Source organism: Balaenoptera physalus, assembly GCF_965194825.1.
Source record: "Balaenoptera physalus genome assembly, chromosome: 4".
Lineage (NCBI taxonomy): Eukaryota > Metazoa > Chordata > Mammalia > Artiodactyla > Balaenopteridae > Balaenoptera > Balaenoptera physalus.
Window position 1 is genome coordinate 86,334,235 of NC_138891.1, and position 25,958 is coordinate 86,360,192.

A 25,958-nucleotide genomic window follows, 5' to 3' on the forward strand; every position below is an offset into this window, starting at 1 on the left:
GGTCCCAGGATAAGACTCCTATAACTCAAATCTGTGTAGCTGATGTAAATTCTAATTACCGAATTGGAAGTTGGAGTAATTAGGGCAGACATGGTAACAAGCACTGAGCACCCCTTCCGTCATCAGAGCGATGCCCATAGCATAGAAGAGACCGAAGTGTTTGGGGATCCCATACTCCTGAAAAAGCAGAAAGCTTGGTCAGTGGAAAGATACTCCTTAGTGACTCAGCCACAGAACCGGCACGCCCATGCTGTGGCCTCGTGTGGTCCATTACACATAATCCATCGTCACACCGTCTAGCCAGATGTCCCTCCTCTTTGCAGATCCCGTTTGGAACCATAACCCTTCCTAGCTCTCACCTCCCTCGTCCCACCCTCTCCTCACCATGGCAAAGATGTCCTTGGCTTCCAGGGCTCTTCGATGGAGAATGTCCCGGCGCAAGACTATCAGCAGGAAGAGGCAGCCCAGGAGCATGTGGCCCAGGTTACTGAGAATGTTGTTGAAGGCACTAAGGGGATGACAGAGAGATCATGAGAGAGTCAAGGTATCAAAGAGCTTTAGAGACTGAATGAAGGCATGGATGAGCGAGCGAAATCAGCATTCAGTGTTTTCCACTGCTCACCTTTCCATGAGATTTCAGGACCGAGATCATCAGAAAGCATCTTTAACCTAACTCCACGTTAGGATGCTTAGCCTGTGATAATGTGTCCGTTTCCTCTCAGGGATGCCTGCTTAGCTTCCCTAACACCCACTCAGTCCTCCCTTGTGCTGATGGCACTGGCGGGGAATGAATCCTAGGAAAGAGAGTCGCTCCACAGATGGGCAGTTGGGCCAAGCGTTTCAGCTACACTGTGAGAGTGAATTCACATAGATGTATGGACCCACGTTATGTGTCCATACTCAGCTCTGTAACCATGAATTTCAGGATAAGTGTCAACTGGTCACAGCCAGCAGATTTATTTACGGAAACTGAGACTAGTTCAGTTCTGGATCAAGAAGCCAGGCTCGCAACTCCCAGGCAAATGCTCTCTCCACTTCGTCATGTTCTGGAGGCTGGAGCATGGCCTTGGAGGCAGCAGGCCCCGGTGTGAGTCTCAACATCACTAACAGCTGAGGGACCTTCCGCAAGTCCTTACCTTTCTAACTAAGCCTTAACATCTTCATCTAAAAACGGGGGTGAAAATAATCCTATCTATCTCATGAGGTTGTTTAACGGATTGGATGTACTAGTAGCTCATGCCCATGGATGAGGGTCATCACAGCGAGGGACCTGGTATTTGCAAACACACCTCTGCCTTCTCAGGACTGTTTCCTGAGGCCCCCATACAGGCATGGAGGAGGCATACCTGATCTCAACTTCTTGATTTCATTCCTCTTTACCCTTGATTGGGGTAGTTTTCCACAATTGTTTCTAGTATTTTTAAAAACTGAAATCGCCACGTTACACAGAAAGGCATCTCTCATTGCCTCAGAGGACTGAGCTTACCTCAGGACACCCCAGGGGTGAGCACAGAGGAAGTTGTAGTAGCAGATGTCCTGGTTACCAGTGACATTGACTATCTGTAAAACCAAGAGTGAGAAGAGGAGATGCTGTTTTCCTCCACCCCCTGAGCCTGAAACCACAAAAAGTAGACAGTGCTCACGGCGATCAACTGCCAGTGATTTACAGTGTAGCCAGCGCTCCCTCTCAGCAGGGGATGGGTCATTCTCTTCAGCCTTTACACAGTATAGACACATTTCCTTTAAATGCTGCCATCTTGCTTCGAATTGAAATATTCTGTGTCCCTCATTATGTGGCCTCACGGCAGAATGCAACTGAGTATGTTTCCTTTGTTCTCATTACAAAAGGATTTTGAGAGGATGCTAACATTGGGACCTGCCTATTAGGACGGCCATGGTACATCCTATTTTCTAGATGAATCCTGGGAGGGTAAGGAGCTGTTCCGTCCTCTGTGTGGAAATGATAACCACAGGGCAGGTGGACATAAGGAGATGTGTGGTCAGTTTTCCATAGTTATCACCGTCGCTATCATTAAGAACCTTCCTAGATCACAGCATAGCTGTATCTTCTGACAGAGCACCAAAGTATTCAGAGAATATTTAGATTATAAATGGTGGTGCTCAAACCTTATAAAGTCCTCGTCCTCATCACGTATTAAGTATGGAATTGGTGAAATATTATTAAACTCCTGGCTCTCAGACTTGGCTGTACCCTGGAATCACTGGGAGTTTCATCAGTACTGATGCCTGATTCCACTCTGATCTCACTGGTGTGGGGTACAGCTTGGACACTGGGATTTTTAAAAGTCCCCCAGATGATTTTAGTGCAAAGTTTGAGAACCATTGCATTAGAAACCTTTAACCTGGTGCTATTCTAAATGGGCTTTTTCATGTGTAATAGATCCCAGACGAGATCACTTAAGTGACCTGGACCCTAGGGTTCTGTGAAGGTGCAGTGGGGATTCTCAAGCTATTTTAATTATTGTTTTTGTTTGTTTTTTTATTTATTTTATATTTTCTTTTAATATTTCATTAGTTTTGTGAAGCTGTTTTTACTTTTACAAAACATATTTACCCTCAGTGACAGGACACAGGCTAAATTAGACATCAGGTTTCTTTGTTTTGGTCTCGAACTTTACTCATCATCCCATGATGATCAGAAGTTCAGACTGGTAAAAAATAGACATAGTTGATAGATACCAAGACTAAATGAGTGCAAGGTAATAATTTCAGATTGGTAGTCAAAGTAATACAAGAGGTCTGTGATAAAACAATTGGGAACTAGATTTAAAGGTCAAAGACGAACCAGTGGAGAAATCCAGTGGGAACCCAAATGGGGAATTAATTCTTGGACGGAGCTCAAGTTATACCTTTCTCTGTAAGTGGCAGCAAAGATCTTTCCCTGCAGTATGAAAGGTGGGATTTTGGAGTTCGGGGCAGCACTTACTGTCTGGTAGGTGATAACCAGCTGGATCACAGGCAGCGCATAAAACACAGCAATGGTAACGATGTTCCTACGCAGGCAGAAAGAACCAGAAATGGTTATTTCCAAAATAACAATGCAAACTTTGCCTTTTTTTTTTTTTTAGAAGAATCTTTCCACCCCATAACTCCCTAGTTAACTCACAAAAGCGATTAGAAACTGATTATGTGGTTCCTGTTTCTCCAATCTTCCTCTCATACAATTACTTGTAAAACAGTGTAAATAATACTTGCTTCTGGTTTAACCAATTATTAATGAGGGCCTATCTATTTAGGATATTGTTAGATTAAAAGTGATCAGAGAGGGACTTCCCTGGTGGTGCAGTGGTTAAGAATCCGCCTGCCAATGCAGGGCACCCAGGTTTGATCCCTGGTCCGGGAAGATCCCACATGCTGCAGAGCAACGAAGCCCGTGTGCCACAACTACTGAGCCTGCGCTCTAGAGCTCGCGATCCACAACTGCTGAGCCCGCGTGCCACAACTACTGAAGCCTGTGCGCCTAGAGCCTGTGCTCCGCAACAGGAGAAGCCCACCACAGTGAGAAGCCTGCACACTGCAAGGAAGAGTAGCCCCTGCTCGACGCAACTAGAGAAAGCCTGCGCACAGCAACAAAGACCCAACGCGACCAAAAATAAATAAATTTAAAAAATAAAAATAAAAATAAGTTGTGACTTAAAAAAAATTAAAAAAAAAACAGTGATCCGAGAGTAGGTAATGGGTGATGGATCTCACAAAGGGATGTGGCTCTTTTAGATATCTCTTAGTTCCAAAATGATGGTCCTACTATGGAATTCCATGTGGTCCCCACTGGCCCTTGTTTTCCTCTAGTATCTGTATCCCAGTAAAAGGGTATCCTTCCAGAAAAAAGAATGGGAAGGGCTATCACAAGTGTCAGCTGGGGGTTTCTGAGAGGAAGGAGGGGACCCTGCCAGGCACCTCAGACTCTCTGCTTGGAGGGAGACTGCATGTTTGTCTGACCATCGCAGGTCTATTTATCATTGGCTGATGGTATCATCTTCACTCAGGGTGGCTTCCAGCTACTATGAGATGCTCTAGGCATCTCATCCCTCTAATCACTGGCCCTTCCAAGAGCAAGTCCTGGTGAGGAGAAGAGGGAAGGTGGTGACATTAATGTTATCGTTACTGTATTTTCCTAGGAAAGGATTTAGTGTCTCCCTATGGGATTCCACTTCTGTTCTTATTTAATACTTTGTATTTATTTAATTTAGGGCTGGTTGCCTTTGGTAGTTCATTTTTGTCTTTCCTATCGAATGTGGCATGAATCCTTTAAACACCTATACCTGTGCCTCATTAAACACTGAAACCTGTGACTTGATTCACTTATATGAATCTCATAAGTGATTGTGGCTTTTACAAAGAAAACTTTAATTTTACTAAAGAGAACCATAGCCCTCCTGGTCATCTACTCACCAAAAATAAATGTTATATTTTTTGCTGACAATTCTTCGGTCCTTCCTGGACAGATCTGACAGGTAAACGAACATCTGGGATGCCAAATAAAAAGAGAATGCAAAACTGTACTTGGATTTCTTGCAAAAAATATAAAGGAGAGCTTTACACATATCAATTCAATCACTCACTAGGGATTAAAATTATTTAACAAGACTTTTCTTTTAATTTTGCTTTTCCCAGGATGCCTTTAAAAATCCTAGTATTTCCCTTGGCTTTAGGGAAATTGGCTGATGTGGGAAACCTATTGGGAGTCTTGAATGCTTCTTAATCTCAAGAATTGGTTTCCCAGTTTTCAGAGATGCCCATTGTGTGATTCTTGAATTAGAGGTTGAAACGGTACGATTCACCTTTGTGTCCCTTACTGGATACAACACAATGTGATACATACAAGCCAGAAAGAAATGATCTTTTACTCCTGAAGGATTTTATGTATACAACCAGGGAGTTTTTCCAAGTACACCCTTCAAATGAATCTTTTCTCCCATTTGGTTGGATCCCTTCCTCATTTTTGTCCACGGTCAGCCACTTCAGACCCTGAGAGCGTTTTAGCGCTCTGTTTTCTTTACTGCTTTCACTTTCTCCCTCCGGAGAGAAGTGTTAATTAACCAAGTATTGCTTTTAGTATGTAGCTAAGTTTTATCTAAAAAGCCCCCCTGAACATATATACACTACCAGATGTAAAATAGCTAGCTAGTGGGAAGCAGCTGCATAGCACAGGGAGATCAGCTCGGTGCTTTGTGACCACCTAGAGGGGTGGGATAGGGAGGGTGGGAGGGAGGCACAAGAGGGAAGGGATATGGGGATATATGTATACGTATAGCTGATTCACTTTGTTATACAGCAGAAACTAACACACCATTGTAAAGCAATTATACCCCAATAAAGATGTTTAAAAAATAAATAAATAAATAAAAATAAAAAAATAAAAAAATAAAAAGCTCCCTGAGAAATTTGACTCCCCCTGAAGAAAAAATATATATATAAAGGAAATTGAGGTATTGCTGAAGTTGTATTTGGCTCCTGAACTTTTCGCCCTCTCGAAGAGCACCACCAGGCCGAAGTACCTTGGTCCGGATGACGTTCTTATCGCTCTCAATGTCTGGCATGGTGTCGAAGTCACTCTCCTCCACGGAGCTGTCCGTGTCTGACTGGCACGGCTGTCTGCCATCGGAGGAGGACATTTGCCTGCCAGGACTGGAGCTTGACTCATCTGAAACAGAGGAGACTCATCTGCCTTCCCAAGCCAAGAGGAACCCATGGAGCCCATCTTTCTCTGCATAAAGCACAGTGCCGACTCATTCCTGAAAACGTTGTGTTGGTAAAAACCAACTCCTTACCCACAGCACATGTTCTTTCTCTCAATTCCTCCTCAATGGACTTCTAATTTTCCTCTCCTCCTATTTTTATATTTAAATCATCTCTTTCTAGGGCTGAATACATAATATAAAGGCATCTGCTCTGTTAACTATTTGGATGCAAAAATAATATTATGCTTATATTTCATGTTTCATATTTTTAAATATGAGCATAAATGTATAAACATACACATGCACGTAATTATGTATAGCCTCTACCACATGTACGTGTAAGTACCCACATGTCCAGCAGCTATACATTTCTCGTGGATAAAAGTATTTGTACACCGAAATCCCCCACATGCCGTATCTATGATTATGTAATGGAAACAACATTCTCAGGAAGAAGAATCCTTGTGTTCCTGTGAATGTTTCCCAGAGCAGATGGGAATTTGCGCAGCCTAATGAGCACATGAGCAGAGCCTACCTTCTGCTTTATTTCTTCTATTCAGATGGTTAAAAAAAAAAACAAAACCCTGTTCTTGCAGAGCCAGAAATAAGTCTCCGGCACTGAGCCCACATGCTTCTCAAAGTTACAGAATAACAGGGCAGGCATACAGGATTCCCAGCCCCTCTACGCTGACAGCTTAAGGCGCACCATTCACAGGCCCGCAAGCATCATGGAAGTGTGTGGAAGCGTCAATGCACGCCGACTCTAACAAGACAGGGATCAGAATTCTGTCCCCTTCAGGCCACTGAGCGAGCCCTGGGGGTTGCCATGTGAATGACTGGGTGGCAGTGAGCAGGTCATTTATGCAGTTAGCCCAAATGGAAGATCGTTAGGCTTCAGCCGTGTTCACCTGCTGCACAGCCTCAGTCTTCTGATCGCCCTTATTCCACTGAAACCTGAGAATGAAACAACGGGTCAATTGACATCGGGCTCCCAGACCTCAGACTCTTGACGCGTCTTTCACGCCCTAAACTCAGGCTGGGTGTGAAAAAATCCCCAAGGCAGTTGATGGCAACCACAGAAAATTCTGCTCAAGTGTGGCTAGCAGACCCAAGAAACGGATCAATAGAACCAGAGAAAATTAGAGCTGGAAGGAACCTTCCAGATCATCCAGCCAATTCATCTTATAAATAAAAGATAATCTTAAACGATGACCGCCTTGCCCACTCTCACAGTTATTAGTGGCTGGAGGGCTCCTTGTATCCTGTTCTTTGGAGAATCAGGAAACACTTCCATGAATGGACTCATTGTAGGAAATACCTATTGCCCCATAATTGCTTTCTTCAGGGGTGCTGGCAGCAATGGGATGTGACACCGACGTATTTCCAGAGCCTGTTAAAAAGAAAAGCAAAGAGGCAAACACTTTATGTCCAGTTGCCAAAATGAAAGAACATAACTCTAAATAGTTTGATTTTCTTTTCATTCTAATATAGGAGCCTGCAGGCCAATTTTATGGTCTGCAGACCAAATCTAGCCTGCCACCTGTTTTTGTATGGCCGTTAAACTAAAAATGGTTTTAAATTTTTTAAATGGTTAGGGAAAAATCAGAAGACGAAGAGTATTTTATGGCAGGTAAAATTATAAATTTCAGTATTTATATATGACGTTCTACTGAAACACAGCCACACGTTGAGTATGTCTATGGCTGCTTTTGGCTACAATGGCAGAGTGGAGCAGTTGCAACAGAGACTACATGGCCCGCAGAGCCTAAAACATTTACCATTTGGCACTTTACAGAAGAAACGTTGCTGATTCCTGCCTGACAGTATTGCAGAATCACAAGAACAAAGGAGCATGGGTCCTGGAATCACTGTGAGGAAGGCCACCACTGAACATAAACACCAGAAATAAACCTCTGTGATTAAGGCGCTATCGTTCGGAGGTTTATTCGTCACAGTCATTAACAGTACCCTGACTATAGGCAGGATGAGCCCTGACGGGATGGAAATTACTGCACTCCTTGGAGCAAAAAATAATGACAACATGAACTAAGGATGTGCAGGAATATGGGTTATTTGGGGGATAGTTCAGAGGTAGAATAGGCATGTCTGTTGCCAAATGGTTGCGGGCAGTGAGAGAAAAACATTCTCTAAGATGACTTGCCTCAAACTTTTCCAAATATTACATGTGCAAATAGTAAGCGAAGAATGATACTAAAGTCATAAACCCCAGAATTTTTGGCATTTTCTGTTCCTGGGAAGCCCCCTGGCATGGGAAGTAGACATGTGCGTCGGAGAACGCTTGAGTTCTGCTGCAGCGGGGGGTTGAAATGGTCTGTAGGAGGCAAAGGGTTTTCGTGTGTGTAATCAAAAGAGAAAAAAATGCAAAAACTAAAGTCAAAGCAAGTGAGCAAACAAAAAACAATCACTGTTTTGTCAGGCAACAACTTCACTAAAAAGAAAAAGCCAGCTGTGTAGGTTTGTTCAGACTTCGATGATTTCTGCACTCTGCCTCGCAATCGAGCAGGACCTGGTTTCGATGTAGTCGCTAGTTCTTTTCACCCCGAGGCAACCACAACAACAATGGTTCTGTGATGGACAAGAGCATCGAGATTTTCCTGAGCAGTGCACTTGTTTCAAATCTGTGCACTTCTATATGCACAATTAAACAGGAGATTGGTCAACACGGGACAACAGTATTCTGTTAACGTTTCTAATGTCTAAGACCTTAGAATGCAAAAACTGAAGCATTACCTCCCAAACTTCAAACATGATGGATGCGCCCAGAAGGCAAGCCATATTTCTATTTAACTGTATGGCATTTAGAAAGCAGAATTAAACACAAAATATCAGTTTATAGGACAGACCAAGATGTTCTGGCTGGGAATAAGCAAACATATAAAGTTGTGAATGAGCTCATCTTAATGAGGAAACTTGTTCTGGTATGTTTTTCTCTGCTCGCGAGCCCTTTGCCATCTGTCTGCTTTACTAACTTAGAATAGGATATGCTTGCATGCTTGCCTTTTATATTAATTGCTCCATGTGAGGAGAAAAACTTCATTTCATTTTGAGCATGCTTGGCTCTTTCAGGGACGTCACATTTATAATTGTCCTGCCCCCTCCTGTCTCCAGACTCAGGAGGTTGGAAGCGGAAGAGGGAGTCAGCAACGCTGTGAACTAGCTGCCATGAGATTTCATTTTTATGCCAGTTGGCTACCTATCCCAACGGGTGTCAGGCTGTATCTCAAAAGTTGAGGAGAAAATGAAGAAAACCACTAATCTTTGCAGAAGGATGTAAAAGTAAAATTCCTCTAGAAGAAATAACTGGGCAGGCAAAGTCAAGGACGTTGGGAAAAAGCAGAGTAGAGAGTCAGGACCAGAGTCTGAGACCCGTTGCCACAGAGCCTGAGGATGGCCTGTGCTCCCTGACCCCTCTGAACTCAGCACGCTGCTTGTCTTATCCCTTCCGGGCCCTGCTCTTTGCTGGGAGGCTGATTCAGTAATCACTCCATCCAGGGAAGGATCTGATTGGCCATTCGGTTCTTAAATCTGCAAACTTGGCAAGTTCACCAAGCTCCCTCACTTGAGAAAGTACCCTCCTCTTAGGCTGCACCCAGGTTCGTGGTGACAGCTCATGTGGTCCCAGAGGCCTGGGAGTCACGTTTCATCTGTCTCTCTTTCAAGGTGGTAACTGAATTTCTGTATAGGCTCTTTAACAATGATGTGAAGTGTGGATTTTTTCCACTGATAGAGCCACTGGAGGACGTGTTTTTAGAACACAGAGCCTTGCCCAGTGCCCCTCAGATTACCGCAGAGGCCCCTGTCCTAAGTGCTAAGTGAGGAATAGAGAATACAGTGTCCATCCATTCACACCACAGTAGTAAAGTCCCTTCACAGCCTGAAGCTGCTCTTTACCAACACTATTTCCATTTCACCTGGGCTCCAGGCTCTTATCTCCTTCTTTATCCCATGAAGTATGAAAGAACTTCCTTTGCTTTTTAGTTTAGTTGGAGCCAACGTCAACATTTTTCAAACACAGCTTTAAAAACTGCAGGCAAATCAAAGAAAAACACATGCAGGGGAGCCGACAGATTTTCCAAATGCAGCCTTCCTATCGTTACATAACTAAAACAGAGCTGCCGACAGTTTAGCAAATTGTAGGGACCTGGCTCCCTTTCCTCCATCTCAGGCGTACCTAGGGTGAAAGCGTCAGGCCAAGTTCCTCAGATATCTAGCTCCACATTGATTGCGGCAGACAACATGCCAAATCTAGTGGGGTCCCCTTTCTCAAACTCTGCTCCTAGCATTTATTCTAGGCACTAGCCACCAGGGCATTTCCTTTAGCTCTAAGCTCCATTAAATTTCTTGTAGCCCCCGTGGGCACACTGATACTGGCCCTTGGGAGACAAAGACATTTCTGTACCCTTGCTCCTCTCTAAAGGTTCCTCCCTTGAATCTTTCACATTAGCTTTCAGATAAGGTCCCTCACTTGCCTCTGTCTCTTGCTACAGGCTGGTTTCTCTGTGCTCTGTTTCATATGATTAAGAGTCACTAACTGGTTCCTTCCTAGGGTAGAGCTTATCTTCTCTGCTCTTGTTTGAAGAACCTAGGTCTTGTCTCACCAGTGGCCATGTGCCATCTTTCCCCGTAGCCTCTCAGCATTACATAGGTTCCTTACTTCCTCCTGATTTCAAAGCCCTTTGTGGTGAACATTCCTATTTCCTACTTCCTAACTAAGCTGGGATTTTGTTTGGGTATCCTCCCTCACCTGTGCCTGGCAGCCCATATTTTTAAGTCAGTGATTCTCGGTTGGGGGTAGGGGTGGGGGGAACGTTTTGCTCCCAAGAGGACGTTTGACAATGTCTAGGCATAACTTTAGTTGTCACAGGGAGGGAGTGTATTACTGAATTCTAGTAGGTTGAGGTGAAGGATGCGGTTAAACATCCTATAATGTACAGGGCAGCTCCCAACAACAGAGAATCATCTGGCTGTAATGTCAATAATGTTGAGTTTGAGAAACCGTGGTCCTAGAAAAAGATGACCGCACCCTAATTCTATAAGCAGGCTTGATTGATCTGTAAGTAAATAGATTCCTTTGCAGTGACTGGTTTAGCAACAAGTATATGATCCTCTCTAGGCCAGTGAAACATGAGAGAAGTTGCTAGGTGCTTCTGAAACAGTCCTTCCTTCTGGACACTGTCAGGTGAGGCCCCATCTCACTACCAGCTCTGGGGGCAAAGCAGAGTCAAGGGAATGGCAGGAAAAAGGACCAGAGCCACTGGACTCATTGAATCCTGAAGCCCACCCTTCTGCTCAACTTCCAGGGAGAGGAGACACTCTTTATTGTTTAGGTATGTTTGAGATAAACTTTGCTGTTACCTGCAGCCACATGAATCCAACGGATGCATCTTTATTTATTTATTTTTCTGGTCACTCATTCATTTCTGCTTGTTATCTGAAGGGTACCTCTAGCTCTTAGCTAATTTTCAGAGCCTTCTTGATCTTGGACAGTGATTTGGCTCAAGTCCCAGCTCTGTCCACCAGTGCTTCACTGTTCAGGAGACCCTTCTGAATACGAAATTCCTTTAATTGTCATTGCAGTGATAAAATGACTTCACTCATACGATAAAAATAACAGAGCGTCCATTCACAGAGCACCTATCGGATCCAACCAACCAGGCTTTCTAAGTTCGACTAGGCCTAAATAAGAGCAAAACCTGGAGAGCATCAGAGGGAAAAGGCTGAGATCCAGAGAGAAGACATTTCATTTTAACATTTTATGAATAAAATAGAAAGTAGTGCTTAGCATTTTAAAGACACTAGAGCAGGTGTTCTTTTATATTCCTTTACATTGGCTGTTGAATATTATTAAAACCAATTGCCTGGATGCCTGGAAAAATAGACACGTTGACATTAAGGAAGACAAAAGTCAAAGGAAGGCAGGAGAAGCAGACCTCCAGCAGAGGGAGAGATACTCCTGCTGGGTGGGGTAGGGAGTCGCTTTGTGTCTTTTAACTGTAGAAAACACAGAACTAAACATCTGCTGCATACCTACTGTACAGCACAGGGAACTCTACTCAATGCTCTGCGGTGACCTAAATAGGAAGGAGATCCAAAAAAAGAGGGGATATATGTGTAAGTATAGCTGATTCACTTTGCTGTACAGTAGAAACTAACAACATTGTAAAACAACTACACTCCAATAAAAATTAGAAAAATAAATCTGCTGCATGTGACTTAAAAATCAAGTCTCACTCCATCATTCCTTTTCCAAGTGATCATTCTATGCCAAATAGCTTGTGAGCACTGAGTAACTCATGCTGATTTAGGCTTTTTAAAAAATAGGACACTTACAAAAGGTGCAAACTTCCAGTTATAAAATATAAATAAGTCCTGGGGATGTAATGTACAACATGGTGACTAGAGTTAATAATACTGTATTGTGTATTTGAAAATTGCTAAAAGAATAGATCTTAAAAGTTCTCATCACAAGAAAAAAAAGTATAACTATGTGTGGGGATAGATGTTAATTAGATTTCTAGTGGTGAGCATTTTGCAATATATACAAATATAGAATCATGTTGTACACCCAAAACTTATACGATGTTATATGTCAATTATATCTCAAGTTTTAAAAATAAGGACATTTAATTTTTTTTTTAAAGATTTGACAAAAAGATCAAGCAACTGAATTCCTTTGTTCAAATCCTCAGAGTGGAGGAAAGGGCATATTACAACGGTTGGATAATCAATTACGCTGGATTTCCCAAAGTTATAATACTCTATTATACTTGCTAGTCTCAAATACTTCAGTTTTCTAGATCCTTGAACAAAAAAACCCTCTATCTCAATTTGGGAAAAGTAAGCTCTGTATTAGATTTGACACAATAAATTCTTACTGTTGTTCACAAGTCAGCTCTGTGGTAAGACATATGAACAATTTATGTCCTAGAAAAGATTAAACTTTTTTTTTTTTTTTTTTTTTAAATTTTTTTTTATTTTATTTTATTTTATTTATTTATGTATGGCTGTGTTGGGTCTTCGTTTCTGTGCGAGGGCTTTCTCCAGTTGCGGCGAGCGGGGGCCACTCTTCATCGCGGTGCGAGGGCCTCTCACTGTCGCGGCCTCTCTTGTTGCGGAGCACAGGCTCCAGATGCGCAGGCTCAGTAATTGTGGCTCACGGGCCCAGTTGCTCCGCGGCATGTGGGATCTTCCCAGACCAGGGCTCGAACCCGTGTCCCCTGCATTGGCAGGCAGATTCTCAACCACTGCGCCACCAGGGAAGCCCAGATTAAACTTTTTAAAAAGATGAATTGCTGACAAATGGGCTGTGGACAACTACAAGGAACTCTCCGAACAGAGGCCCTTAGTGTGAGCTCCATATCTCAGTAATTATCAAGTGCGTAAATTGGTTCTCACTGGCTCTGCTTTCTGTAGAAAGACTGCAGATTAGACCACTCTGTGTGTGTCTGTTGCGGGGTAGGAATCAATAGAGGGTTTGGGAAATCACAAAAGTCAGAGAGACAAAAGTACCAAATGGAATGTTGCCACATACTTGACATCAGTTTGAATTGAAACCAGGGATTTTTCTTACCGTCATTGGAACCAAAGCTTCCATCAATGGACTTTCTCTGATACCTGCAAACAAGCACATACACATGCTCCTAAGACCGCAAAAACTTCAGCATTTTCCATTTGTTCCCTATAGACTCTGTTGCAGATTTGTCTGCTAGGATCTCTTAAAAATGGGCCTTTGGATGTGCAGAAATTGGAACTCTGATACATTGCCGGTGGGACTATAAAATGGAGCAGCCACTTTGAAAAACCATTTGACAGTTCCTTAAAAAGTTAAACCTAGAGACACAATATGACCCAGCAATTCCACACCTAGGCACATACAGGCATACATATATTAAATTCATCAATTTATTTCCATATTCATTTATTTTCAGATAATTCACATGCCATAAAATTCACCCTTTAATGTGCACAATTCAATGAATTTTAGTATGTTCACAGAGTTGTGCAACCATCACTATTTTCTAGTTCCAGAACATTGTCATTATCACCCAAAGAAATCTCAAACCATAGCAGTTACTGCTCATTCTCTACTCCCAGCAGCCCTTGGCAATCACTAATCTACTCTCTGTCTCTATAAATTTGCCTATTCTGGACATTTCATATAAATGGAATTGTATTGCATGTGGTCTCCTTGTCTTCTTTCACTTAGCATAATGCTTTCAAGGTTCATCTATGTGGTAGCATGAATGAATACTTCAGTCTTTTTATGGCTGAATAATATTCCATCGTATGGATATATACCATGCTTAATTTATTTGTTTACACTTGATATACATTTTGATTGTTTCCGCTTTTTAGCTATCATGAATAACACTGCTATGAATATTTGTGTACAAGTTTTTGTGTGGATATATGTGTTAAATTCTCTTGGGTATGACCTAGGAATGGAAGTGCTGAGAATGAGGTAACTCTATGTTTAACATTTTTTTCTAAACTGTTTCTACTGCAGCTCTATAGCAGGAACTAAATATTTTACATTCCTACTAGCAATGTACAAGGTTCTAATTTCCCCACATCCTTGCCAACTCTCGTTATTTTCATTTAAAAAATTTTATTATAGCCATCCTAGTGGATATGAAGTGATATCTCATTGTAGTTTTGATTTGCATTTCCCTGATGGCTAATGTTGTTGAACATCTTTTCACATGCTTATTGGCCATTTGCATATTTCTTTGGAGAAACATCTATTCAATTTAAAAAATGCCTATTTTTAAATGAGGATATTTTTCTTTTTATCTTTGGGTTGTAAGAATTCTTTACATAGTTTGGATACTAGACTCTTACTGGATATATGATTTACAAACATTTTCTCCAGTTTTGTGTATTGTAGTTTCACTTCCTTGATAATGTCCTTTAAAAACACAAAAGTTTTGGGCTTCCCTGGTGGTGCAGTGGTTGAAAATCCACCTGCCAATGCAGGGGACATGGGTTCGAGCCCTGGTCTGGGAAGATCCCACATGCCGCGGAGCAACTGGGCCCGTGAGCCACAACTACTGAGCCTGCGCGTCTGGAGCCTGTGCTCCGCAACAAGAGAGGCCACGATAGTGAGAGGCCTGCTCACTGCGATGAAGAGTGGCCCCTGCTCGCCACAACTAGAGAAAGCCCTCGCACAGAAACGAAGACCCAACGCAGCCAAAAATAAATAAATAAATTAAAAAAAAAAAAAAAAGTTTTAATTTTGATGAAGTCCAATTTACCTATTTTTTTCTTTTTTTACTTGTGCTTTTGCTATCATATCTAAGAAACTATTACCTAATCTAAGGTCACAAAGATTTACACCTATGTTTTATTCTAAGAGTTTTATAGATTTGGCTCTTTTATTTAGATCTTTGTTCTATTTAGAGTTAATTTTTTTTATATGTTGTGAGGTAGGGGTACAACTTCATTCTTTTTCATGTGGATACCCAAGTGTCCCAGCACCATTTGTTGAAAAGAATATCCTTGTTCCATTGAATTGTCTTGGTACCCTTGTCAAAAATCAAATGACCATAAATGTAAGTGTTTATTTCTGAACTCTCAATTCTGTTCCATTGATCTGTATGTCTTTCCTTATGTCAGTGCCAGAGTTTTGAATATTGTCGCTTTGTAGTTAGTTTTGACATCAGAAAGTGTAAGACCTCCAACTTTGTTCTTTTTTTTTTTCATGATTTTTTTCCCTATTCTGGGTCCCTTGCATTTCCATATGAATTTTAGGATCAGTTTATCAATTTTTGGAAGAAAGTCAGCCGGGACTTTCATAGGGATTGTGTTGAACCTATAAGTCAGTTAGGGGAGTATTACCACGTCTTTTAGTTTATACTGCTGCTGTAACAAATTATCACAATCTTAGTGGTTTAGAACAATACAAATTCATTATCTTCAGTTCTGGATGTCAATTCTAAAATGAGTCTTATGTGGCTAAAATCAAGATATCAGCAGGGCTCTATTCCTTCTGGAGAATCCAGGGGAGGATCCATTTCTTTGCCTTTTCCAACTTCTAGACGTGGCCTGCATTCCTTAAATCATGGCCCCTTCCCCCATCTTCAAATGTATTACTCCAACCTCTGCTTCCCTCATCACACCTCCTCCTGTCTTTGACTCTCTTGCCTCCCTCTTATAAGGACCCTTGTGATTACATTATACCCACACAGATGATCCAGGATAATCTCCATAATTTTATCACATCTGCAAAATCTCTGTAGCCATGTAAAGTAACATATTCACAGGTTCTGAATATTAGAACATGAGCATTTTTGGGGGGCCATTATTCTGTCTACTATACCATCTTAATAATATTAAGTCTTTCAATCTATGAACACAGGATATCTTTTCATATATTTAGGTTCTCTTTAAGTTCTTTCAAGGATGTTTTGTAGTTTTCAATGTACAAGTCTTATATTTAATTTCTTAAATTTTTTCTTAAGTACTTTATTATTTTTGGTGCTGTTGTAAATAGAATTATTTTCTTAATCTCGTGCTGAATTGTGCACTGCCAGTGTATAGAAATACAATTGATTTCTGTATATTGATCTTGTATCCTATAATCTTGATAAACTCAGGGTTTCTTTTTGGAGGTGATGAAAATTAGATAGTGGTGATAGTTCTGCAACTGTGAATATACTAAAACCACTGAATTTTTTAAAGGGGGGTGAATTTTATGGTCTATGAGTTATGTCTTAATAAAGTCATTATTTTAAAAACTGGGTGTATCAAATGTAAATGTCTATCAAAAATTAAAATGTGAATTGCTCTCTTCCCCCCAAATGAGCCTCCCTTTTGGATATGAGGTTGGAGTGGGGGGAGAAGGGAGAAAAGTTGGGGACTATATGTGCCTGTGCTTTGGTACATGTTCTTGTTTACTTCCAAATGGGGGCTCTAGATCACACCCCTGATCTTGGTATGTTTGGTGGAAGGACTTCTCTTCATACCTCTTTCATTGCTAGGCACAGCAAACCCATCCCTGCCTCAGGGCCTTTGCTTTTGTTCTCTGCCTGGGCCACTCTCTCCCCAAATCCTCACATGGCTGGCTCCTACTTGCCATTCAGGTCTTGGTCCTGAGAGGTCTTCCCTGCTGAACAAATCAAATCTAAAGTAGCTTCCCCAGTCCAATCATTCTCTGTCCCACCACTGTGTTTGTTCTCCTCCTATCACTAGCTGAAATTATTTTCTTTATTAATTGCTTGCTTGTTTGCTTATATGTTTTTCCTTTGTACAATGTAAGCTCTATTAGAGCAGGGATCTAGACTGTCTTGTTCACCACTGTATCCCTAATCTTTGGGACAGGGCCTGGCACCCAGGAAATGATAACTAAATATTTGTTGAGTGAACAAGGCATATCATTAAGGAGAGCAGTTACAAATGGGTCTGACTGTTCTAGCTGGCAAATGAGGCTCTAGGGAAGTCCCTTTAAAAAAACAATTTTCGTGATATTAACTAGCAAGCAATTATATGAACTCATAAAAGATGATGTGTTTGGACTGTGTTTGTATTAACAGGCTTTAACCACATTTGCCCTAGGTTCTGGAGCTGATAAAGTTCTTAATTAGAGGAGTTAAATGATTTACAAAGCTAGGGTGAGGCAGGCAGTATCCAGTGAACAAACAAAAAAGAGTAAATGAGACCTATGCTAGATTGATTGAAAAATGGCTATACCTCATCTTGTATCTAGCTCCTTCAATCAAAAGTGGAGTCTGTATCTTTACCTCTTGCAGCTGGACTGGCCTTATCACTTGTTTTGGCCAAGAGAAAGAGGGGGAAGTGATATCATGCCACTTTTGAACCTACATCTTAAGGAAGCCTTGCATTCTTCTGCTATCTCTCTTAGAGATACAATAACCAGGGCTAGGCTGCTGGAGGATGAGAGGCAAAGTACAGCTGGGGCCAGTCTAGAAAAGCCAGCTCTTCTCTGACCTGCCAGTTGATTTCACTCTATGACCACACCCAGCTGAGATCTCTGAGCCTAGTCCAGATTAGCAGAATCATCCAGCTGACCCATAGATTTGTGAGCAAATGTAAATATGTATTGCTGTATGCCATTGGAGTTTTTATGGTTGACTTTTATGCAGCAATAGATAACTAATACGGGAATCAAGGGAAGAACGAGTAATCAGGATCATGTAGTTTGAACTCAACATCTGGCAGGGTGACTGAGAGGAAGGAATAAGAGACATGTATGCAGGGCTTCCCTGGTGGCACAGTGGTTAAGTATCTGCCTGCCAATGCAGGGGACACGGGTTTGAGCCCTGGCCTGGGAAGATCCCACGTGCCGTGGAGCAACTAAGCCTGTGCGCCACAACTACTGAGCCTGCGCTCTAGAGCCCGTGAGCCACAACTACTGAAGCCCGTGCGCCTAGAGCCTGTGCTCCACAACAAGAGAAGCCACCGCAATGAGAAGCACGCGCACCGCAACAGAGTAGCCCCTGCCTGCCGCAGCTAGAGAAAGCCCCTGCGCAGCAATGAAGACCCAACACAGCCAAAAATAAATTAATAAAATAAATAAATAAAATAAAGTGATATAGATCTAATATAATTAAAGAAAAAAAAGAGACATGTATGCAGTGCTTGACCCAGGGGGTCATTGCAGGGGCTCCATAAATACTTGCTAAATGAATTGGAGCTGGGGGGTGGGAGGGGAATGGAGTTTAGGGTTGAGCCAAAAAACATAAAAACAAAAAAACATAAAAAACAAAAAATAGCATAAAACCACTTTGAATTCTTAGCTCCCTGAGGACAGGAGCCATGTCTCTAATCATTGTCTTCATCCAGATCTCATAGCATGTACGGCGAACCCCACATGTATTAGTAATAAAGAACAGGGGCTCAACAAGCAATTGGCATTCTGCTCCAGGACTGGCTGGCTTCACTTGGTTTTGTAGAAAACTTTGTTATTTCTGCTTAGTTCAATGAAGGAAGAGTTCTATTAGCATTTTCTCTCAGTTTATTCCCCTATTTAGATGCCAAGTAGTTCTTATGTCTCCAGATTTCTATTTTCAGTTTGCCTATATTTGGAAAGAATCTATGCTTGTGCAGTTGGCAGTAGCAAAGTAATCTGGCAGCCAGAGGTTTCAACAGAGCCTTAGGCCACAACTTTCAAAAACTGTGCTCGCTTCAGCAGACTGAATAACAACTTTAGAGAGATTGACATCCAGCTCTTAATTTTTGTCTGTTTGTACACTGGTTATGTCTGCTAGGTAACTAAAGAGGTGAAACCTATTTTCTAAAATCTAAAACATCAGCGGTAGAGACAGCCTTCCTAAGAGAGGCAGAAAAGATGAACTTCTTTTCCCATGATGCTGTAACTCACCTGAGTCAAAATTGGCAGCTTGTCGGACCCCTTTTCAATCAGATTCATGCTGGGGTTCCAGGCTTTTGACCTGGTTTCCTTGATTAGGACTGCCCTCCTTCACATGCCCTGACCACTCCAGACCCATCTTGTCTGGGCTGCTTAAGCTAAGGCTCTGGAGCCAGGCTGCCTGGGTTCAAGCCCAGGCAGTGAATTCTTGGTCAAACTGCTTAACCTCTGAATGCCTCAGTTTCCTGAACTGTCAAATAATGATAATACTACTACTTGTTGTGGGGCTTTAGATGAGATAGTCTACTCAGAGTGCCTGGCAAAGAGTAAGTACTTGTTCAGTGTTAGTGATTATGATCTGATAAATTAATGAGCTGATAACCAGTTAATGTATGTATACTTTCCAGGTATAATATTTGCCTGTAGACTGGAGTTTTTGTTTTTAATTTTTTATTTGAAAATAATTTCATATTTATAGAGAAGCTGTAAGAATAAGAATAGAATATAGAATACCCATGTATCGTTACCTAGATTCACTTATTGTTAGCATATTACCCCCTTTGCTTTCTCATTCTGTCTCTGGGTGCATATGTGTGTTTTCATATACATGTATACATAAAAAACATTTTCTGAACCATTTGAAAGTAAGTTGCATATGTCATGAACTTTTATGCCTAAATATTTCCAAAGAATAAAGATACTCTCTTCCATAACCACAGTGTAGTTGTCAACTTCAGCACATTTAACATTGATATGATAATCTTACCTAATCTGCTATCTGTTTTACAGTTTTGTCAATTGACCCAATAATGTCCTTTATAGCATATTTTTCTTCTAGTAAAAGAACCAGTCTGAGATCAAATATTGTCTTTAGTGGTCACATATCTTTAGTCTCCCTCAATCTGGAACATTTCCATAGCTATTTTTTGTCTTTTGTGGTACATTTTAATAGAATGTTCATCATTTTGAGTTTGTCTAATTTTTTCCTCAGGATTATATTAAAAATGTGCATTTCTGGCTGGAATACTGCATAAGTGATGCTATTTCCTTCTCAGGGTGTCACATCTGGAGGCACACAGTGTCCATCTTTCCCTTGGTCATAATAATTTTTATCACCCTGTCAATAGTCTAATTTCTCCGCTGTATAGTTACTACTTTTTCCATTACAACTACTAAGCGATTTGTGGGGATGCACTTAAGGTCATGCAAATATGTTGATCCTCATCAGATTTTCCTGCCAGTTTTAGCATTCATTGATGATTCTTAACCTGATCTATGCAAAATGATGATTTTCCGATTCCAGCACTCTCTCCTTATTTACCAGCCAGTGTTTGGTGTTCTGCTGTAGGCAAGAGTCCTCCCTCCTAGGTCAGTATTTGCTAATGGGTCCTGTCCCTAATGTGTATCTATTTTAGTAATGTTGTTGAGTTTATTAAATATATATCTGTAAGTATTTTGCTCTTTCTTTCCCTCCTTCCTTCCTCCCTCCTTTTCTCCCTTCCTTTCTTCCCTTACTCATATGGATTCATGAATTTCTGTTTTTCTCAATGATTTATAATTCACTATTCTCCTTAATTGTTTTGGTGCTCAAATTGTCCCAGATATGGTCAGTGGGTTTTTGAAGTCAGTTTCTCAATTGCAAAGCTTCATAAAAGTCACAGAAGGGAGTTATTTTTTGAGTCAGAGGTAGGCCTGTATCACTGAGACAGTTGTATCACTGTGGTAGCCGTGAGGTTTTTCTACAGATGAGGCTAATCTTGCCCAATAATCTGAAAACTCTATACTGGCTTTGTTTTCTTTACATGCTCAAGAGGAGAGAGAACATTTGTTTATTGTACCTCCTGCCATTCCTTTGTAGTTGTTTTACAGAGACCACGACAAGCTATGGAATTCTCAAGGTTCAGGCCCGCTCTGAGATACAAGGAAAGACTGGTGCTCTTTTCACTGGGGGCTCCAAACTCTTGGGAAGGGAAATTTCCAAATTACAGCATGATTATCTCCTTTTTTTCTCTCGAGGAACATTTTAGTGTAAAATTGATGCTACAACAGTAAGAAAGTACCTGGTAATGTAGTGTCAAAGCATATTTATTACTCCTGCTACTTATTATACCTCAATATTTATTTTAGGCATTAATTGTACTTTTTGATGGAATGTTTAAAGCTGTTTCTAAATCTCTATGTTAGGTAGAACTCATTTCCTACATTCCATAGGATCTACATTGAGTATTTTCTGGTCTAAAAATTACCCAAGCTATCTTTCTGTTGAAGTTTCATTAACTATGAAAATAGCTAACACTATCAGCACTTACTCTGTGCAGGACATTGATGTAAACACTGCAGTTATACTGGTCTATGAGGTAAATTATTATCTCATTTTACAGATGAAGAAACTTAAGCACAAAAAGTTTAAGTAACTTGCTCAAGATCACACAGTTAGTGGCTAAGGTAGATTCGAATCCAGTTAATATGGCTCTAAAATCTAATGTGCTAATCACTAAGCAGAGACAGGTGAAGGGGGTTGACATTTCTTGAAACTCTTGACATACCTGATATAATGAACAAATGCAACAAGCAGGCATCCCAAGTAGAAGGAGAAGAAGATGAGGAAACTGAGAAGAATGGATTTCACATAAACAGATCCTGAGGGAAGAGAAACAGCTTTGGTCAGGATGTCCTCAAGAGAAGAGAGGACCATGTTTGGGACAGGACAGCTTCATGGGCCCATCTGCATCACACTCATTCTTAAATCCTAAGATAATTCCACGCAAAGCAGCAAAGCTATTGGAGGTCACCCAGACATCGTCCATAAATGGCTGCCTTTCACAGTGATGACTTCCTCAGGAAAGCTGGGAAGGGACATCCTGTATACAACTTCATAATTGACTTCCCTTTCTTTCTGCAAAGGGGTTAACAAAATGCTTTGATTCTCTCTTCTATCTCTAAGGTAAACATTAGTTTTCTTATGATGTTTCTCTGGAAGGATGACATTACCATTGAATGACATGACTGCCTTCCTGACATAGGAATCTCTCCACTGAATCTTAGTAACAGGACTGACCTTTAATGGAAGGAACAATGGCCACTTTAAGGTTCTTTGCACGTTGTAGATTCCAGGTCTGGTTCTCCTTTTCTGGTAAAAAAAGAACAAAGCACAATGGATCAGATACTAGGTTCCTGGCCTCTGATCTGAACAGTTGTTTAAAAACTGTCCAGAATTAACTCTGGTTGCTGAATTTTCTTTTAGCAAGAACTACGTGAAAACCTTCAAACTGTCTAATACTTTTTTTGGTTAAAACTTTCAACTTGGCCTTTGTTTGGGTGCATTTTGGTAGCACTAAGTGACTCAAATGAGAATGCAGCCTCCTTTCTTGAATGAAGAAGGCTTGACCCTTCTCCTGATATCATATGGCTCAGTATGCCACAGACATCTGAAGAAAACAGCTGCAAAAATAGAGAGCTACTACATTTTTTGGTCTGCATTTTTCTTTTTTGTTTTAAACATCTTTATTGGAGTATAATTGCTTTACAATGTTGTGTTAGTTTCTGCTGTATAACAAAGTGAATCAGCTATATGTATACATATATCCCCATGTCCCCTCTCTCTTGTGCCTCCCTTCCACCCTCTCTATCCCACCCCTCTAGGTGGTCACAAAGCACCGAGCTGATCTCCCTGTGCTGTGGAGCTGATCTCCCTGTGCTGTGGAGCTGATCTCCCTGTGCTATGGAGCTGCTTCCGACGAGCTATCTATTTTACATTTGGTAGTGTATATATGTCAATGCTACTCTCTCACTTCATCCCAGCTTCCCCTTCCCCCTCCCCATGTCCTCAAGTCCATTCTCTGTGTCTGTGTCTTTATTCCTGTCCTGCCCCTAGGTTCATCAGAACCGTTGTTTTGTTTTTTTTTATATTCCACATATATGTGTTAGCATACAGTATTTGTTTTTCTCTTTCTGACTTACTTCACTCTGTATGACAGACTCTAGGTCCATCCACCTCATTACAAATAGCTCAGTTTCGTTCCTTTTTATGGCTGAGTAATATTCCACTGTATATGTGTGCTGCATCATCTTTATCCATTCATCTGTTGATGGACACTTAGGTTGCTTCCATGTCCTGGCTATTGTAAATAGTGCTGCAATGAACATTGTGGTACATGTCTCTTTTTGAATTATGGTTTTCTCAGGGTATATGCCCAGTAGTGGGATTGCTGGGTCATATGGTAGTTCTATTTTTAGTTTTTTAAGGAACCTCCATACTGTTCTCCATAGTGGCTGTATCAATTTACGTTCCCACCTAATGAAACTTAAAAGTTTTTGCACAGCAAAGGAAACCATAAACAAGACAAAAAGACAACACTCAGAATGGGAGAAAATATTTGCAAATGAAGCAACTGACAAAGAATTAATCTCCAAAATATACAAGCAGCTCATGCAGCTCAATATCAAAAAAACAAACAACCCAATCCAAAAATGGGCAGAAGACCTAAAAAGACATTTCTCCAAAGAAGATATACAGATTGCCAATAAACATGTGAAAGGATGCTGAACATCACTAATCATTAGAGAAATGCAAATCAAACTACAATGAGCTATCACCTCACATTGGTCAGAATGACCATCATCAAAAAATCTACAAACAATAAATGCTGGAGAGGGTATGGAGAAAAGGGAACCCTCTTGCACTGTTGGTTTGCATTTTTCTAGGCAGTGAGAATTTGTTTTTATCTTATATGGCCATCAAAGGACTTATAGTTTACCAAGAACATTGGACGTTGGCAAAACTCTAGAGCTATGTAATTAAGAGATTAAAGAATATATTAGAAGAAAATTCACCTAAATACTGAGGGAACGATGTTACACTCAACAGTAAACACTTTTTGTGTTGATCACATATGGCCTATCAGCTGCTGGGGGGTCTGTGTTTTCAATCAACAGCCTATTCCATTCCCGTGGTAGTTAGTGGGTAGTTGCCCGTAACCACTTGTACTATGCCTAAGAGCTGACATAACCCCTGCCATTGGGATAAGTTGCCCTACTTTGCTTACTTGCTGTCTTGAAAGGTACAATTTTGGCAATGGGAATTGAGAACTCTGAATTTTCCTTGGGGAAATGATGACTACTGATAAATATAAGTGGCTCCATTACTGCTCGCTACCAAAATGATCTTTGAAAATGGACCTCGATCTGCTATATAAGATCATTACTTCACAGTAGTAAATATTTGTTGAGTAAAGGGCCAACTGAGTGAACTGGGCCAACTGGGCCAACTGAGGGAGTACAAGACTTTGAAAAGATTCAGGCACTAAATGGCATTTTGTAGTAACAATAATATCTTGAGATTTATTATTTTCTTCCCTTTATTTTTTTCTCACGTATGTCTCAGACTGCCTTGCCAAGCCACTGCTGATGACCCTCACTTAGTGGGAACTAGAGATCGTTGGAAGGGGCCAGAAGGGGCCAAAATGAGCTTTTGGCTTCCTTTCCATTCCATTCTGTTAGGTTTTTCTAAGTAGACAAACACTCCTCACTGTTGCTTACCCTGGATGAAGAAAGATCCTCCACAGGCATAATCTTCAGGCTTTATCACAAACACCACATAGAACTGCTCACCTGGAAAATCCTTCTTCTGCACAAGACATAAAGATAGTGAGAAGAAGGGAGAAAGTCCATAATGGTGGGGGCAAAAAGAAAGAGGAAAGAGAAGAAAAGTAAAGTTCACCTCTGCTCCCTAACTCCTTAGAAAGGACTCTCACGTTCCCATGATCTACTCCAGGTTATCCATAATAAAATAATTGTTATATCCAAGAAATTATGTAAATAGACTGTTTTGATTTCAATCTGTCCGGTGCCCACTTGAGTGCTTAGAATTGTAATAGATCCCGTATAAAATATATGTCAACAGTCTATGTTTAATAATTCATACTTGTATATTAAATTCTTTAATAAACTTTATTTTTTAGGGCAGTTTTAGCTTCAGTATATTAAGTTTTTATTATTTTAAAATTTAATGATAAATGACTTTCCTAAAAGTCACACAGTCAGCAGTTAAATAAACAATTTAGGTTAGGGAAGCAAAGACTCAAGTCAGGAGACCTGAGCTACAGTCCTGGCTTTGACTTTCTCTAAGTGGGCTTCTCTGTGTCCCAGTTTCTTATCCGTGAATGAAGCATGGTTGACAAGATAATCTTTAAGGTCCAGTATATTTATACAACTCTGAATTTTTTTATTTTCCCCAAATTTCTGATATTATGTTTAACCCACTGAGAAAATGGCCCAATACTGAATCATGGGTCCAAAAGAGAAGTAATAACTTATCGCCAAACATATTGAAAGTAGGAATGTACTGATATGATTTGTACTTCATTAATTTAGTGTCCGGATGATGTAAAGTCTGAGTTTCCTACTGTGGTTATTTTTCTGTCTTTTTAAATTTGGGACCACATAATGCTGATGTGCTAAGGAAAAAAAAAATACTAAAAACAAGAGCAGATATTTGAGATATCGAATCTGAGACATTAAAAATAAAAGCCTGACTAATAGAAGTTTTTTGGTCTGATACCTCAATTATAATTAACCTCTCCTCATTCATGGCCTGCTATTCAATAAACAGTATCTCCTTACCTAGAGAACAGATCAAATTGCAGGTACCCCAAGTAAGTACCACTCTAAAGCCAGGGACAGAATCTTTTTGAAAATATGCTGACATGATGTGTGTACATTTTTGCTATAAAATTACCATTGAAATAATAATTTAATTATAATACCAAAAGGGCAAACTTCTGCACAAATGTGGTTCATATTCCTTTGAACCTATCCATTCTGTCCAGAATTGAAGTTATTTTTTGGTTACAATATGTTTTTTTTCAATCGAAGGATAGTTGATTTAAAATATTGTTTTAGTAGAATAT

General features: G+C 40.7%; 2 protein-coding genes across 7 annotated transcripts in view; one reads left to right on the forward strand and one right to left on the reverse strand.

Moving 5' to 3' along the window:
* The window catches only part of SPICE1 (spindle and centriole associated protein 1), a 178,664-nt gene that overhangs the window by 22,464 nt on the left and 130,242 nt on the right, over nt 1-25,958 (forward strand). The window lies entirely within an intron of this gene.
* SIDT1 (SID1 transmembrane family member 1) overlaps nt 1-25,958 on the reverse strand; it is a 90,788-nt gene that overhangs the window by 20,575 nt on the left and 44,255 nt on the right. For 4 of the 5 annotated variants that reach the window (XM_082460175.1, XM_082460174.1, XM_082460177.1 and 1 more), the window contains 11 exons: nt 24,589-24,676; nt 22,109-22,180; nt 21,597-21,690; nt 13,294-13,337; nt 7,021-7,092; nt 5,520-5,665; nt 4,414-4,487; nt 2,948-3,014; nt 1,487-1,560; nt 385-508; nt 60-177 (listed from right to left, as the gene is read on the reverse strand). In XM_082460175.1, coding sequence (XP_082316301.1) covers nt 60-177; nt 385-508; nt 1,487-1,560; nt 2,948-3,014; nt 4,414-4,487; nt 5,520-5,665; nt 7,021-7,092; nt 13,294-13,337; nt 21,597-21,690; nt 22,109-22,180; nt 24,589-24,676 — 973 coding nt within the window. Of the gene's footprint in view, nt 1-59; nt 178-384; nt 509-1,486; nt 1,561-2,947; nt 3,015-4,413; nt 4,488-5,519; nt 5,666-6,610; nt 6,968-7,020; nt 7,093-13,293; nt 13,338-21,596; nt 21,691-22,108; nt 22,181-24,588; nt 24,677-25,958 lie in introns of those variants that run through there. The other variant, XM_082460178.1, reaches the window with a different exon arrangement.